Raw genomic sequence first — 16,479 nt, 5'->3', positions numbered from 1 at the left:
CTAAGGAAAAACAGAAAACTAGATTAGGTGGCTTACTCTCCCACAGCCTGACTGTCTCCCGGGGTTTCCCTCTGCCCTGGGCTGCCCTTGAGGCCTCATGGGTATGCTGCCCCTCGGCCCCAGGACAGGCCCAAGGGTCCCTGGTCTAAGCCACTTCTCCCAGCCCCACACAGTGTCGCCTCCTTCCTCCTGGATATCTACCTCTGTTGATGTGTCCTGCTCTCCATCTTCGCTCCCCTGCGGAGGCTGAACCCAGGGGTTTGAACTAAGGGGCACAGAGGCCCAGGTGTCCGATGCAGGTCGCTGGACAGCTGCTGCCCAATGGGCTCCAGGCCTCAAAACCCACTTGAGTGAGAGGGGTTTCTGTCAAGGCCATGGGGCTGATTGGGCAGGAGCCGTGGACCCCAGTGAGACTCAGCCAGGGGTCCCCACTGCAACAGCAAGAAGACCGCAGCCACCTCCATGGAGCCACCCCAAGATGCACACTTTTCAGAAACTGTCAAGCCGGCCAGCAGCTCCCGTTTCTGTGAGTGCCTGGAGCTCAGCCAGCAGGGCATGGACGTGGATGCCAGCCCGGGGAGTGACAGGGCCATCCCTACCAGAAGGGCCCGGACGGGGGTTCTGAGCCAGGGCTGAGTGGCCTGGGCCAGAGCGCAGTAGGGCCCTGGCCAGCTCTGTGTGGAGAAGAATGGTCGATGGCCTAATATCGACGTTTCCCATAATGATGATCATATTTTCCCCACCGGTCAAGACCCGAGTCAATGACATCTGAGTAATTGGAGCTTGATTTTAATTAAGTCTTCGAAGTTTTGTGACTGTACCTGACAGAGGACTCCTTTCTGTGCTGCCGAGGGGACGGTGGGAGCAGGACTGCGGCCGGCCTGCCCCAGAGGTGGGCAGGGCTGGCACCTGGGCGTCCTTGGGCCTTGGCCTGACTCACCTGTCACCCCCCCAGAGCCACCGTGTCCTCTGTCCTCAATCTGCTATGATTCTCAGCCCATGGGCAGAATTGGCCTGGTGGGGATTGGATCCTGGGGGAAGAGCCTGGGTGGGTAGGAAGTGGCCGGTGCTGGGTGCCTCCCCACCCGACCCATTTCCTCATCTGTCCCCTGCCCCGTGGCCCAGGCCCCGCTCCACAGGAAGGGCTGCCATTACTTCTATCCATCACTGCATGGGATTGCCCCAAACATGTGCTCCAAGCCTCCTTCCCTCCAAACCTCATCCTGTCGTTTCCACCATCCCCAGGCTTCTGCCCCCAGGGCCTGGGTCACCCCAGCCATAGACCACAACCCACACCTGCTGACCACAGGACGCAGAGGCCTCACCTGGGTTCCCTGCCCAGCCCCATCCACCCTCCAGAGCGTCTCATGACAATGCCGGGAGCAGGGACCCCGCACACAGCCCCACCCAGCCTCCCCCAGCACCCCACCCCGGAGGACCCCAGGCCTCCTGGCTGCCTCCCTCTACCCACCAGCCCACTGACAGTTTTAATGTCATGGAGGAGAGAAGGTCATTAGCAGGAATGGATTATTAATGAGGAGGCCTAATTAGGCAGACCACTGAATCACCAGTCTCACTCCGAATCCCTGAAGACTAACAGGGAGTCATCGAGCCCTCAGGGGCGTCCGCCAGGCTGCAGGGGGGTGGGCCCCTGAGCACCGAGGACCCCAGTGGTGTCCAGGCCTCGGGGCAGGGGCCCAAGTAGTACCCACGCCATTGCCCTGGGGACCCCCAGCTCCATCTGCCTCTGGCTGAGCCACACGTTTTACCAGCTGAGCCTCTGCTGCTGGGCGAGGGCAGCCGTGGGCAGCACCCCACCCCCAGCCTCTGACCCCAGCAGGGGAGCCGAGGGGGGTTCCACAGCACAGGCACTGCCCACAACAAATGTGTCCGAGTATGGCCTTGGTCCTCTGCCCTAGGGGTCTGCGCTGACCCCTACTGTCCACCCCTCCCCTGGGGGTAGAGGCAGCCTCTGCTCCGACCTGGGCCCACAGTGGGACTCGGTCTCCTCACAGTGAGAGGGAAGCTGGGGACCCCTGCCCCAGGGCTGCGTGGAGGCTGCCCTCAGGACGGCTTGGGCCCCAAGGACTCTGGGAAACAGAAACTTCAGCATCAAGGTCAGTGCCTCACGGCTACCCAAACCCACTTCACAGACAAGGAAACTGAGACCCGGGGTAGGCAGCCCCAACTACAGAGCAGAGCCTGGGACCAGGCCCCTCCCAGCCCCCTCCTGGCTCCTGGGATTGGTTGGGGTGCATCCTGGGACAGCCCGGCCCAAGGTCATCAGTCCCTTCCCGGCTGATGCAAGGAGTCGGGGGTGGGGTGGTGACAGGCAGAGGCGGGAAGGGCGGGTGGTGGGCAGACTCGCCCACCCCACTGTGTCACCCATGGGTCAGGGCCAAGGCCACTGGGTGCTCGCGTGGGTGGACAGCCAACGCCTGCCCTGGGAAGGCCATTCGCCAGGAGCAGAAGGAGGGTGGGCCCGTGGAGGAGCCTTAATGAGCAATTGAGTTTGGAGGAGCTGCGATCCCACTAATGGCCTCAGAGCCGCTGAACTCAGGAGGGAACCATGACGGGCCTAATGAGGGGACACTGAGGGACACTCAGAGCAGTGACCCCAGGCCAGAGGTCAAGACGGTCTGAATATGAGGGCCTGGGCTGGGCGCAGGGCCTTTGGGACCTTGGGCAGCCCTGAACCTCTTGGGGCCTCAGTTTACCCATCCAGGGGTGCCCTTGGAACAGGGCTGATGAGGGAGGGGAGCGCTCCACAGCGGGGGACGCGGAAGCCAATGCCAGGACCGCATCTGTCTGCTTGTCGCGTGTGGTGACTGTCTGTCTGTGCTGAGTGACAGGGGTCCCCACCCAGCCCTCCCTGTGGGGCTGCCATCTTCTCTTCGTTCCTCCAGCTGCCACCTTTTCCTAACTTGTGCTTTGAAAAACTTAAAACCCTCACAAAAGCTGCAAGAGCAGTTTAAGTGGCCATCTGCCTGCCCAGAGCAGGAGCTGGGGGACCTCTCTGTCCCACCATCGCCTTGTGGCAGGCTGTGCAGAGACAGTACTGGCCCTGGCTAGGGCACAACATGGCTTTGAGAGCTCTGGGAGCTGTGATGACTTGGGGGAGGGGCATAATTAAGGTGGTCCTGCTTTGAGGCCAAGGTGAGGGGGCTGCAGAGTGCTGTCAGCTGGTAGTCTCACCAGGTGGGGCCAGAAACCAAGATCAGAAAAAATGACTGACATGAAGGGCAGCAGGTCCCCAGGTCCTGCCCCTACCAGGGCTCTGGTCTTCCTGACATGCTGTCCAGGGCTGAGATAGTCCAGAAACTCAGGGCAGCCAGTACCAGGCCTCCTTTGCCTGGAACTGCCGTATTCCTCTCCCTCAGGTGAAGGTTTCATGAGACTGCAGGCCTAGAGGATTAGGGCAGCACTGAGCAACCACTCACACTTTAGTGAGAATTGGTGGGCTGATCCAGGAGATGGCAGGGTAAGTCTGATAGCAGAGGGGTACTCCCAGGGCCCAGAGGGTCTACAGGCCATGGGAGGACCAGGGATCGGCCAATGGGGGCAGAGGATGTCCCTGCCTGCCAGCCCTGAGACCCAGGACACCTATAGGCACAGAGCAGAGACTCATGGGCTCACTGAGGCAACCCTGTAACCACTCCACTAGCACCCAAGGGAGGGAGACAGGCTCCACCCACCAGGCCCAGTGATTGGGCAAGACATCCCTCTCTGCAGGCGAGTGTGGGGTCCTCACCGTCTGTGTGTGGGTAACATCCAGCCCTGGGGTGCAGGCTCGGGAATTGGGCCGCTCAGGGGTCCAGAGAAACCATACGTGGCCCAGATGACTTGTCCACCCCTCCCCCACACCCCAGCACCAAGATTCCTGCAGTGTGCAGAGCATCAGCAATTCTGATGGGTTTTCATTTAACTTTTTCTTTATCACAATTACTTTGAAAACTATTAAGTGTAATTATTAATCATTAAGTAATTATTATCTGCTCTTATATTAATTTTCTGGTCATCGGGAGTGTCGCAAAGATTTAAGATCTTTGATTGTTAATAATATTTCCCAAGCACAAGGAGGTTTAATGCACCTCGATATATTCCCCCCTGCCTGGATGAGGCAGGGAGGGGCCCCCCCCACGCCGCCCTGGCAGGGTTGCTCCCCCACGCGTGTGTCCTGGGCCCCAGGCGTGACCCAGCCCTCCCAAGCTCCCCTTAGGGCCCCCGAACACCTGGACAGGAGAGTGGCCCACTCCTGGTGTCCATGCCCACCCCACACCCGCCAGCCTCTCTGAGGCCCTGGCACCAAGGCCAACCAGGAGGGTGCCCATCACAGGTCAGGTGCCACTGAGGGCCTTGCTGTCCCAGGTCAAATCCAGGCCTGTGTGTCCCCACAGGCCTCACTGACCACTCAGCCCCACCACCATCCCTTGTCCCCAGGAACTCTGGCTGCAGCCCTGTGACCAGCAGACCAGGGAGGAGCCACCAGCTGCGCCTCTCTCGCTGTGTGTCGGCTCTGAGGGCAGGACAGTGGTGCTGGGGATCCCAGCGGGGACAGAGCTGGCAGTGTGCGGCAACATTATGTGACACCAGTGACCTAGAACCACAGTGAGTGCGAGCTCCCCGCTTACTTCCCGCTGTTCTCAGCAAGTTGACACAGTGAGGCCGCTGGCTAATGCTGGTCCACGGCCCCTCCTGCTGCCCTTCATGGGCATCTTCCCACCCTGCCCTCAAGGCCTGCTGCATAGAGGGCACTGTGTCACCCCATCTCACATGAGCAAACCGAGCTCAGAGGCAGGAGACTGGTCCAGCTCTGGCTCTCTCGCCCAGGGCCACCTCTGCCCAGAGCCCGGCCCCTTGGCTCCCCAAGCACTGGCTGGGGTCTGAAGGAGAGGACAGCTGGGCATCTGGTCCAGGCCTCCTTTGCCCTGGGGAGGCCAGCCTGTGTGACGTGGGTGTGGACGGACAGAAGGACTAGCACTTCCTCTGCCCCCATGTGGCCAAAGACAGAATGTGGGTCAGTGTTGAGACAGGAGGGGGCACTGGGAGTGTCCTTGGGCTGGGGTCCCCCAAAGCCCGAGTCCTTCAAGATCTGCCAAGCCTGCCTCTCTCCCGCTCCACATGTCCCCCACAGACAGCCACATCCAACCTCCCCTCAGGTGTGATCAGAACCGCATAAAGGTGCCTGTGCTGGAGTGATTAGTGCCGACTGATGGAGGCTTGAACCCACGATCGGCTTGTCAACACGGTGCTGTGACAGTGGTGCTGATGGCACAGGCGCAGTGATCGCAGTCATGGTGGAAGTGACGGTGGTGGTGGAGTTGGTGTTGGTGGAGGTGGTGGTGGTGGTGGTGGGGGTGGAGGTGGTGTTGGTGATGGTGGTGGTGGTGGTAGTGGAGGTGTTGGTGTTGGTGGAGGTGTTGGTGGTTGTGGTGTTGGTTGTGGTTGTGTTGGTGGTAGTGGTGGTGGTGGAGGTGGTGGTGGTGGTGGTTGTGGTGTTGGTATTGGTGGTGTTGGTTGTTGTGGTGGTTGTGTTGGTGGTGGTGGTGGTAGAGGTGATGGTGGTTGTGGTTGTAGTGGTTGTGGTGGTGGTGGTGGTGGTGGAGGTGATGGTGGTTGTAGTGGTGGCGGTTGTGGTATTGTTGGTAGTGGTGGTGGTGGAGGTGATGGTAGTGATGGTGGTGGTGATGGTGGTGGTGGAGGTGATGGTGGTTGTAGTGGTGGCGGTTGTGGTATTGTTGGTAGTGGTGGTGGTGGAGGTGATGGTGGTGGTGGTGTGGTGGTGGTGGTGGAGGTGATGGTGGTTGTAGTGGTGGAGGTGAGGGTGGAGGTGATGGTGGAGGAGGTGATGGTGGCAGCTGTGGAGGTAGAGATGATGATAATGATGGTCATGTTCATGGCGACAGCAGTGGTAATGAAAACTGATTCTCCAGGACCCAGAGTTTCCCAGACAAACAATGTCTTGACCACTGTCCCCATCCCAGCCACTGGCCCCATCCTTGCCTGTGGGCTGTCCCTAGAGGCAGCAGGTAAGAGAGCCTAGGCCAGACCTGACAGCACAGTGGTATATCTTGAGCTGACAGACAACATTTAATCTTAGTTAAAAATAAATAAGTTCAATTATTGGAAAGGAAAAAAATAACCTAGTATTTACTGCAAGTGAATCAAAGATGATTACTCTGGGAAAAGTCCCCGTTTTGGATTCTGGGCACCGCCCCCCCTGCTGTCAGGGTCACCACTGGCAGGTAGGGCCACCTTGTGGGCCTGGTGGGAGGGAGCCCAGACTACCCACCCCACAGGCTGGGGCCTCCTTCCAGCCCCCTCCCTGGTGTGACTGGCTGGGCCAGCCTTGCCTCCCCTCCCTGGCCCCTGGTTGGGTGAGGTCACCTCCCCAGAACTGGCACCAGGATCTGCTGAGATTAGGGGGACCTGGCAGTGACCCCAGCCCCGACCACAGGCAGCGTGGGTGATGAGCCGCTGTAATTAGCGTGAAACTTGCCGCCTTTGCCAGGGAGGACAATCTCACCTCAGAAACACATGTAGGAAGCAAGTTCAATTTCACCCGAGGGGCCATAAAACCCTTTTCCAATCACCTGGAGCTGTTGGCTGCCAGCACCATTAATCCTGGAGCTGTTATTTAAAGTCAAGACATCACTGGGGGAAAATCAAGCCCAAACCCCACAAGTAGCCACTTCTGTTCCCACAGAGGCCCTGGGAGACAGACGAGTCCCGCCCAGGGGCTGGGCGGGGAGTGGGCGTCCTCGGCAGCCCTAGGATCATTTCATCTTGCTGCGGGCTGGCAGGGTCCCAGATGGGCCCGTCTTGGGTGGAAGACTGAGGCCAGCAGCCCAGCCCCACTCTGCCCACCTGCCCGCAGCAGACACCATCCTTCTCCCGGTCCTCAAACCAGCGAACGCCTGGCCCGATCCTCCCCTCCAGATTCCTATCATCCCACAGACTTCCTTTAAAAATCGTTTCCTTGATTACTGAGGGTAACAGTGAAAACACGTAATTGAATCTCCAAGAAATTACCATTTTTATAACTTGCGCCCAGTTCCTGAGATAAATGAACGTCTCCCTGTATGGCCGGCGGCTCATGGCACATCAGCAAGGGGTGATCCTGCCCTTTATCACTGACGTGGGGCCTTCTTAGGAAGAATGCCTCACGCTGCCTCCCGGGAGGCGCCTGGGCTCCACCGCACAGTCCGGAGTGGGACACGGTCGGCTCGGGAGGTGTGTGGGCGGTGGGTTCCTCTGCTTGGAAGCTGTGGGTGGTTGGTAGGGGACTGGAGTCGGAGAGGGTTGAGGGAAGGGCAGCAGAGAGCAGGCCTGACAACAAGGGAGGGGGGTTACCCACCTGCCCCTTCCTGTTGACCAAAGCTGACCCCAGCAGCTAACTTCCCACTGGGCTGCGCTGGGCACCCAAGGGTCCTGGGGCATCTCAGGGTCAGTGCCAGAAGGGAGGGCGGAGTAGGTGACAAGTGTTTGAATGGTCAGTAAGTTTGTGAGCTGGTTAGCTGGTGGGTTTGGTGGTCACAGTTGGCTGGTGGGTGCAGAAACGTGCCTCTTGCTGGTTGGGTGGGTGGGTGGCCTTTTGGGTAGTGGGGAAGCTGAGGTGCCCAGACAAGAGACTGAGTTTGCTACAAGTGTTGGCCGCTGTGCTCAGCTGAACCACCTTCAGACAAAGGACCCAACAGTGAGACTATTCACAAGAGAAAGCTGGGGGTGGGTGCTGGTCTCTGCTCTGTAGGGAGGGGAGGGGGAAGGCCCCAAATCAGTTTCCACTGTGGATGTCTGGGCGGACTCTGGCCAAGGGCTACAAGTTGGGGTTGCCAGGGGCCTGGAATACTGGCCCTGGAGGTCCCACCTTCCCCTGAAGCTGAGCCCTCTGGAGGAGCCCTGGAGGGGACCGGATGGGCAGCCAGGGAGGATGACGGAAGCCCCGTGCAGGTGGGTGGATGGACGACTGCACCCCACAACTATGCGCCTGCCTCCTTTCCATCCCCCACCGGCTCCCCCCGTCCCCACCGCTGTGGCCCTGCAGCCCAGGCTCAACTGGAGGCTCTGGTGGTATGGTCGGTGTTGAAGCCCCAAGGTCAGGTGCACAGTGTGACCTCGGTCCACTTCCCAGCTGTGTGTCCTGGGCCAGGCCAAGGGAGGCTCTGATACTCCCTCATCACATCTCCCCATTCATGCAGGAATTGTAGTTAAAGGGACAGCCTGCCTGGGAAGGAAGCCAGGCTCAGGCCCCAAAAGCCCAGGGTTGAGAGAGCCTGTGTCCCCTCCAGCCTGCATCTCCCAACCCAGGAACCCCCAACTCATGCCCCAGTCCTGACCCACTTCCCTCCGACTTCTGAGGCCCACCCGCAGAGCCCAGACAGCCAACTTCACCACCCCAGCAATTGGTCCCGCACCCCAAAACCCCATCTCACCAGGACAGAGCCCAGACCCCTGGCCTGGCTCCAAGAGTAGGGTGGCTGCCCAGGGGACTGAAGGCCTTAGAAAGGGCTGGGCCCCCCCAGGGCTGAGGCACGGAAGCCTTGAGGGTCCAGTCCCAAGTCCGGAGAGCCTGCACTGAGAACCCATCCAAGGCCCTGTCCCCAGCACGCAAGCAAACGTCCAGTGTGTCCACCTTGATGATCTTGTGGGAGGCAGAGATGGTTCCAGGCCTCTTCTCTGTGCCAGCACCACGTGGTCACCCCAAAACAGTGGCTGTGCCCTGCTGCCCGGCCAGCCCGTCACCCCAGGGCAAGCCTTGGGGCGGCATCTCTGGGCACAGAGCATCAGCGTCCCCCATCCCCACGCCACCGCCACTGCTGCCTTGGGGGCTGAGGCAACAGTTGGTAGTGGGGGCTCTTTCTCCCCAACCCCTCCGCCTCCTTCCTTGTCCCCCTGCTTCCCAGACACCCTGGAGACCATGCAGGTGACCACAACCTGCCCCTGCCGCACTGGCCCCCTAAGGGTGCCAGATGCCCCAGCCTGCCCCCTGCAGATGGGCTCTCACCTCCCAGCGCCTGAGCCACGTTCTAGCCAAGGCCTCACAGTCTTGAACCTGGGACCCCCCTCACCAACTCTGGCTGCCCACTGACAACCAGGCATCATGTGGCCAGCCCAGGGCTGCTAGCAAGGGTTAGGGGTGGTGTTCCCACACTGGGGAAGGCTCCCCCCCATTCTGGGAGCCCAGACCCTGGGCAGGGAGCAGGCGAGGGGCCGGAAGGAGTCGGGGGTGAGTCCCAGGGTCATTTATTTCAGTGTGAACAGTGAGATGGAACCAGCAGGAGGCATTCAGACCCCCACAGAACTGCAGATCCAAGTGGGGAGGGGGTTTCTCCCCCAGCACTGCCAGAAGCTTAGGCCTCAGTGGAACCACCCCTGGCTCCTCCTCAGCCCAGGGCTGCCCCTGCCCTGGGTTTGGGGTTCCCCAAAGCCTGCAGCCCGTCTGCAGCGTTCTGGCGCCATCTAGTGGTGGATCCTGGGACCTACACAGAGCCAGCCGGGAGAGGATGGAGCATCCTTCAGAGGGAGGGAGCATCTGCCACCGAGGTCTCCATCCCTCACCTTACCCCCAGTCTCACTCAGCCCCTTTGGGCCCATTGCCTGGACTCAGGGATGGACCCAGTAGCTCACGGCCCAGCAAGAGCTGGCTAGGGGCAGAGGGTGGAGAGCGGGGTGGGCCGATGTCCTGGATTCTGGCCGCGGTATGGACTTGGTGAGGTGAGTCCAGCATTGACCATCAGGTGCTCTGGCCATGCTGGCTTCCCGGGCACCACTGTTGGGCTAGCAGGGGCAGATGGGCATGGGGGTATCGAAAAGGGGGTGAACCTAGCTGGGTGAGACCCTCTTGGGGGGGATCTCTGGGCTTAGGCAGGGTAAGCACACCCAGTTCACCCACCCTGGGGTGCAGGAGGCCCTGCAGCCGCAGCACAGCCACCTCCCCAGGCTTCAGCCCTCAGCACCCTGGCTGATGGTAATTTATAGAGAGTATTTTCCTTGACATTATCTCATCTGATTTTTTTTTTTTTTTCCTGCACCAATGATCCATGGGTCTCATCACTGATTGAACCAAAACAGTCTTTCCTGATTTACAGATAAAAGTTAGGCTCATGGAGAGCATTGCCTTAGTTTGAAATAATTTTCTCATAAATTTTGCTTAAATCTATAGTATCAGTTATTGATTTTCTGCTTTTGACAAAATAAGTGAACAAGTAACAAGCATTATTGCAGGAAAAAAATTTAAAGCTCCAATCATACCTAGATTCAGGCATAGTTTTCCAAAGTAACAGTTTCCATGGTTGTGACTTTATATTACACATACACGGTATCATAGATTTGTCAGAAAATTATTTGTAGATCTTATGATAAAAAACATTTTGACACTATCTCGTGGTGAATCTCAAATGCACAGTCTCCTCTGATTCTTAAATAGAAAATGTGAGCAGCAGCTGCCCAAAGAGTCACCGAGGGAGGCGAGACAAATGGCCCGCCAAGCCCATGCCCTGGGAGCTGCTCAGTCACAGCCTCTGAAATAGAACCACTGTGGGAGGACCCCATGGGCCCACCCCCAGCACCGCCTCTCACCTTCACCTTCACGCATTCCCAGGGCCCACCCCCAGCCTGTTTTCCATCCCGAAGGGCTTCCCCACAGGCTGGGGAGGGGAGGGAGCTGCCCAGCGCTCAGCTGCCTGTGACCACTCGCCTGCAGTGTGCCTGCGCTCTGGCCCTGGGCTGGGGCGGTCACTCCCCAGGCCACCCACCCTCATGCAGTCACACCCAGTGGACCTGTCCTCCTGGTTATGGGCCTAACCACCCCTTTGTGCCCCAAGAGGGCACAAGACCACCCTCAGAGCCCCGTGGGTCCCAGCCTCAGGCCATCTGTGTCTGCTACAAACTCAGAGCACAGGAGAACTGGGAGGCCCTGGGAGGAGGTGAGATCCCAAGAGTGACCTGAAGCCCCAGAGAAGGGGGTGATCCCCAGCCTGGGGCTGCTCCAGGAAGCCTGCAGGGCCTGAGGGTCTGAGGGCTGGAGGGGGGTTCTGGACCAGGGCCCTGATTAGGGGATACACAGATGGGACTCCTCCTGAGGGGCTGTGGCTGGTCCAGGGACCCCAAGTTCCAGGTCTGTTTCCCAGCTTTAGAAATAAGCGTGGGGCCATGAATGTCGAGGCCACGGTGAGTCCTGGCAGGAGCAGGAAGGGCGCGGGCCTCCACACCTCCTCTCCCTCCGAAGCCCAACCCCTGCTCACAGGCTCAGGCTCCTTGAGGCTATTGGGCGTCATGGCAACTTGGGCAGGAAGCGGCTGCCATGGCAACTGGTGTCCAGGGAGGTGCACACTGCATGACAAGGAGGGCCTTGGCCTGGCTCTTTCCACGACGCACTTGAGCCTCGCTTCCCGCCATGGCAAGGAAATCTGACGATGCAGACTCTCCCCGACCCCATCCTGGAGCCCTGACTCAGTTCAGACCCTCACCTCAATCAACAAGGATTTGCAGGGTGCCCCGCATACATTACCTTACCTGTCCCCATTTGTGGAAATGCCACCAAAGCTGAGGTTCCCTCTGAGAGCCCCCCACCCTCTGGGCCATTCTCAAGCTCAGGGGCACTTCACAAGGACCACAGGGAGGGTGTGAGGAAGGTTTCAGGGTGTTGGGTTGTTCAGGGCTGGGCTGTGAGCCACCAGCAAACTTCCCAGATGGGGCGCAGCCAGGGTAAAGGTTGCATCCAGGAACATGGGGTTCCAGGCCGGGACACGTTGGGTGGGGCCGAGGCTCCTGTGTCACGGGGTGTCCCAAGCACCCCCTCCTGCACCCCGCCTGGGTGCCCTGCCTGGCTCCTGAGACTTGAGGCCTCTGCTAGCAGATCCCGGGTTGCAGCCACTGTCCTTGCTGTTATTACAGGGGGTCCCCAGTCTCCATGAGGAGATCCCCTCTCCCCATTTAACGTTCCCAGGCACCTGCTGGCACCTGACAGGGCGCCGCTCCCCGCCCCACCCCAGAGGCCCCCTCTTCCCCTGGTGGCTAAGCAGAGTCTGCTCAGGGGAGAGTTCAGGGGACCGCTGATGCCTGAGTGGGGCTCCAGGCCCATCTTTCCCAGCCCATCCCCAGCCAGAGCCTGTTGCTAATGCTTCACAGATGCAACCCTAGAAAAAGAGTGACCTCCTGGGGCTGGGCCACCTGTGTCCAGTTAGACACAGCCTGTGAGCTGTGCATGCCCCCTCCTCTGTGGGTGGCCCCCGTCCAGCAGCCCCTGTAGTGTATCTGTCCTACAAAGAGGACAGGAGTGAGACCATCAGCAGATAAGGGATTTTGACAGACTTCTTCAGACAGGAAGCGGGAAGCGGGGACTGACATAGCAGGACAGGGGCTGACATCACCTGGGTGTGGACGAGGCAGGGCATAAAAACTGGGCTGGCTAGGAGACGGCTTGGGGTGGCCTCCAGCACGTGTGAGGGACGGCAGGTGACACGGGGACTGCCAGGCAAACTCCCCAAGCTGTCCCCTTCTCCAGATGTCTGCCCAGAGGCAGGAGGCCTTCCTTCCAGGGGACTGACTTTGGGACACCCCGGCTGCTAACAGGGAGAGGAACTCCTCAGCTCCATCCTGCCTCCCTATGCACAGGAGTAGAAAAGCCAGACATTTGAGGACAGGGACTAATAGGAAGTCCTACCAAACAGAAAAAAAGAACCACAAAGAGAAAAAGCAGGAAGCAAAAGTTCCCCTCCCTGCAAAATCCACGTTATCCCTAAAACAGAACAGGAAGCTCTGAAAAAAGAATAAGGGAACACAAAGAACAATGGAGATGTCTTGAAATTTTAAAGCACGATTGCAGCACGGCCTGCGGGTAGCAGCTCCAGGGACTGTGGAGCCCCTGAATTCCTGTGGGAAAATGCCCTCCGAGCTGACTCTGCCCAAACTCAGCCAACAAGCGTGAGGTCAGAGTAAGTTGCTTTCAGACTTGTGAGGTGTCTCATGATCTAGTCACAAGGGGCAGATGGCTCCCAATCTCAGAGGCTAAAACAAGCACAAGTCAGTCGGGCCTTGGCGACTTGGCCGGCCCCACGTGGTGGGTCTCTGTGGTCTCGCTGGGCTCTTCAACCCAGCTCCTGGCAGCTGGGGACCCGCTGGGATGACCAGAGCCTCCCTCCCCACAACCTGGTATCTGAGAGCAAGGTCGTGCCCCCCTCCCACCACAGAGGGTCCCCAGAGCAGAAGACAGTCACAGCCCAACACACAAGCACTGTTCAGGTCTCTGCTGGTAAGACTCCACTGGCCCTAGCGAACCCCCAGGCTAGCCCAGAGCCCAGGGTCACATTGCAGAGGGCCAAGGACCCGGGGACAGGAGGGATTTGCGGCTGTTTCCACCACACAGGCACTCGGGTTTCCACTGACCCACCTTTCTGAGGACGCTGCTTGAGGATGTGCTTCCACAGAACAAGGGAGGGAACTGAGAAAGAGGAGGATGTGAGGCAGGGGCTCCAGGAGCAGCGGGGGTGCGGTGGGACAGATAGCACCACATGATGTTGTAGGAAGGGAGGAGAAACCATTGTGGGGCGGGGACTGGATCTGTTTCCGCATGGGAGGCACGCTCTGCTGTCACTGAAAAGACCCCTAAAGTGGTGAAGACCAGGCTGGACTCTGGTCCCATCACTGAATAGGCCATGGCCTCGGGCAAGTGTCTTCACGCCTCAGTCCCCCGCCTACAGGGAGAGGATAATAATAGTCCTTGCAGGACCATCGAATGTTCAATAAATGATTTTTTTAAAAAAACTTGGAGATACGTTAGGGGAAAAGCCCAGGCTGTAGGATGATCTCTTCTGTGTGAAGAGAGACCATGAGACGTGCGGCCACCTCCAGAAAGGTCTCAGCCACGGGGATCACAGGCTGGGGGCAGGGTCACACTGGACACTTCCTGTTGTTTGACTTTGTTCTAACCATGTGTCTGCATGATCTGCTGTACATTTTAAGAAAATAGTTGAGGTGGGTGTGGTGGGGACGATGCAGAGGGGGTGACCCCCTGAGGTTACTCGAGGAACAGGGACACGGTGGGAGGGGCCCTGCCAGCCCTGCTCTGACCACCACCCCAGCCCATTATGACCTCCCTGGCCATGCCCAGGCCTTTGTGACAGGTGCCCCTGAGGCACCTGTGAGCCATGACACCCAGAGGGCCCTCAGACTTGTGAGGTGTCTCATGATCTAGTCCCAAGGGGCAGATGGCTCACAGGGCCATCTGTAAGAGGGTGGCAGCTCAGGCCAGGCCAAAGCCTAGACCTGGGGTCAGGAAGGGGTCACAGGGAGGTATGGAGGGGCCGAAAACCCTGGGACCCCGTGGCCACTCCCACCCCCAGTGCCCCTAACCCCCAGCTTCGAGCAGCCATGGAGGATGCCTGGACCCACCCTGCCAGGGGTTTGTAAGGTGGCCCTGCATGGCGCCTCTCAGCTCCACCCACTCAGTGGAGTCTGCCAGGCCTTTCCCAGCCCCGGGGACAGGGGGTGGGGGGCCCAGGGTCGGTGACGAGGTACCTGGGAACTTTATCACAGCTGAAGAGGGAGAGATGCAGCGACAGAGGCCACGAGACCACCCGGCGGGGGCGAGACAAGGACAAGTAGAGACGGGGCTGGGGTGGGGCTGGCCCCTGCACTCAGGCCGCGAGCAGGGGACACCCACGCAGGGGGCGGGGCCCAGCTCAGGGCCCAGACCCTGCCCTTGCCCGCCCCTGACCCCGGGGGCAGGGACCCCGGCCTCGCCCAGGGCAGCCCCCTCCCAGCTCCAGAGCGTGCTCCTGGGGCCTGCAGAGCAGTCCTTTCTCCAGCTGGAGCAGGAGAACCAGAATCTGGTGAGTGCGCTCCCAGCCCTCCCAGGCCCCAAGCCCTCCACCACCGCCCCCTTCGACCTCCTGCCTGCGAAGTGGCTGTTCCCATCTCTCTGCCCCCACCCCCAGAAAAGGCAGAACCAGGACCTGCGGGAGCAGCTGGGGGCCCTCCTGGGGCCGGGGCAGCAGTTCCTGCCCTTGTGCCCGGAGCACTTGAGCTGCATGGCCCTGACCTGGGTGAGTGCGTGGCGGGGTGCGGCCCCAGTAGGACGATGGGAGGCTCTGGGGAGCTCCCTGCCACTCCATGCGCTACCCTCACCCCACTCCCAAGCAGTCCTTGACGACGGATGCTGCTGATGGCCTTGGGGCTGAGCTGGTGGCTCCTCTGCAGCCCCTTGAGCAGGCCAGCGCCCGGCCCCTGAAGGACAGGGCCCCTCTGCAGCTGCTGCAGCAGGAGCTGTGCCGGGGGAAAGAGTCCTTCGTGCAGCAGTCCCAGGTGGGCCCCGGAGGCCGGGGGCGTGCGGGGAGGAAGGAGCTGACCACCCGCCAGCCCTCCCTCTGCCCACACTGTGCCTTCCCCCAGAACGAGCTGCAGCAGATCCGACTGTCCTTTGAGAGGAAGAAGATGGCCATCACCGAGGTGCCCACCTGCAAGGGTGGGAGGGGGCGCTGGGGCAGCCACCTGTGACGTGCATCCTGCATGGGTCCCGCTCCTTGGGGCGTGACCCAGTCTCCACCCTCCACCAGGTGTGGGACGGCGTGGCCGAAGTACACATGGCCCTGAACAACCAGGCCACCGGGCTCCTGGTAGGTTCCTAAAGGCAACACCCAGAGGATGAGGGGGCTGGGTGGGGGCAGTGGGGTTGGGGGACCAGCTTTACCCTCTCTGCCCCCCAGAAGCTCAAGAAGGACATCCGGGGGGTGCTGAACCAGATGGAGGACATCCAGCTGGAGATTCTGGGGTGATGTGCAGGGTTGGGAGCCAGCGGGGCCTGGCTGAGCCGGGATGGGGGTAGGTGTCCAGGTCAGGATGGAGTGGACCAATCCCTGACCCCTCCCCAATTCCCCTGCACCAGACCAGGTGGTGCCAGGCTGAGGTGGGGGGTACATGTGGCGCTGACTGTGTGCTGTCCCCCCCCACCCCCGCTAGGGAACGGGCCCAGTGCCACAGCCGGGTCAGGAAGGAGCAGCAGATGGCGTGCATAGGGGTAAGTCCCCCACCCCACCCTCTCCCTGGAGGCCCCGCTTAGGGAGCTGGAGAGGATCCTTGTGACCAGAATCACCCTTGTCCTGAGGGAGAGCAGGAACTCGCTCTGACTCAGCCCCTCTCCCGCAGAAGGCGCGGCCTCAGCTGGGATGTTCCGAGGGCCTCAAAGGCCAGCTCTGGTAGGTGGCCGTCCGAGCTCAGGGGCAGAGCCCAGTCCCCAGGAACTGTCCCCTGGGTGCCCCCACCCCCTGACCACAGCTGTCCACAGGCTGCTGGCCCTGAGGTTGCTGCTGGGCGCCCTGCTAGCCTGCACCGCCGCCTACGTGTACATGGTGGACCCCGCGCCCTTCGAGGGGCTGGTGCCGCCCCTGCTGAGCCGCGCCACCGTCTGGAAGCTCCGGACCCTGCTGGGCCCGTTCTTGCGCCTTGAGGTGGACGACTTCCTGCCCTTCTAGGCCGGAGGCC

General features: G+C 60.3%; 1 protein-coding gene across 1 annotated transcript; it reads left to right on the top strand.

Annotated features, from left to right (window-relative positions):
• Positions 1 to 14,294: 14,294 nt before the first annotated feature.
• On the top strand, positions 14,295 to 16,469 carry CCDC188 (coiled-coil domain containing 188; the record flags this gene model as incomplete). Its single annotated transcript, XM_082668429.1, is given in 10 exon segments — positions 14,295 to 14,348; positions 14,352 to 14,831; positions 14,937 to 15,044; positions 15,199 to 15,303; positions 15,391 to 15,447; positions 15,555 to 15,614; positions 15,705 to 15,769; positions 15,958 to 16,015; positions 16,144 to 16,193; positions 16,283 to 16,469. Coding segments are annotated over 10 exon segments (1,224 nt in total).
• Positions 16,470 to 16,479: the final 10 nt, after the last annotated feature.

This window comes from Grampus griseus (assembly GCF_964374135.1).
Source record: "Grampus griseus genome assembly, chromosome: 12".
NCBI lineage: Eukaryota > Metazoa > Chordata > Mammalia > Artiodactyla > Delphinidae > Grampus > Grampus griseus.
The sequence above is the reverse complement of the archived record's forward strand: the minus strand, read 5'-3'. Positions and strand labels throughout refer to the sequence as shown.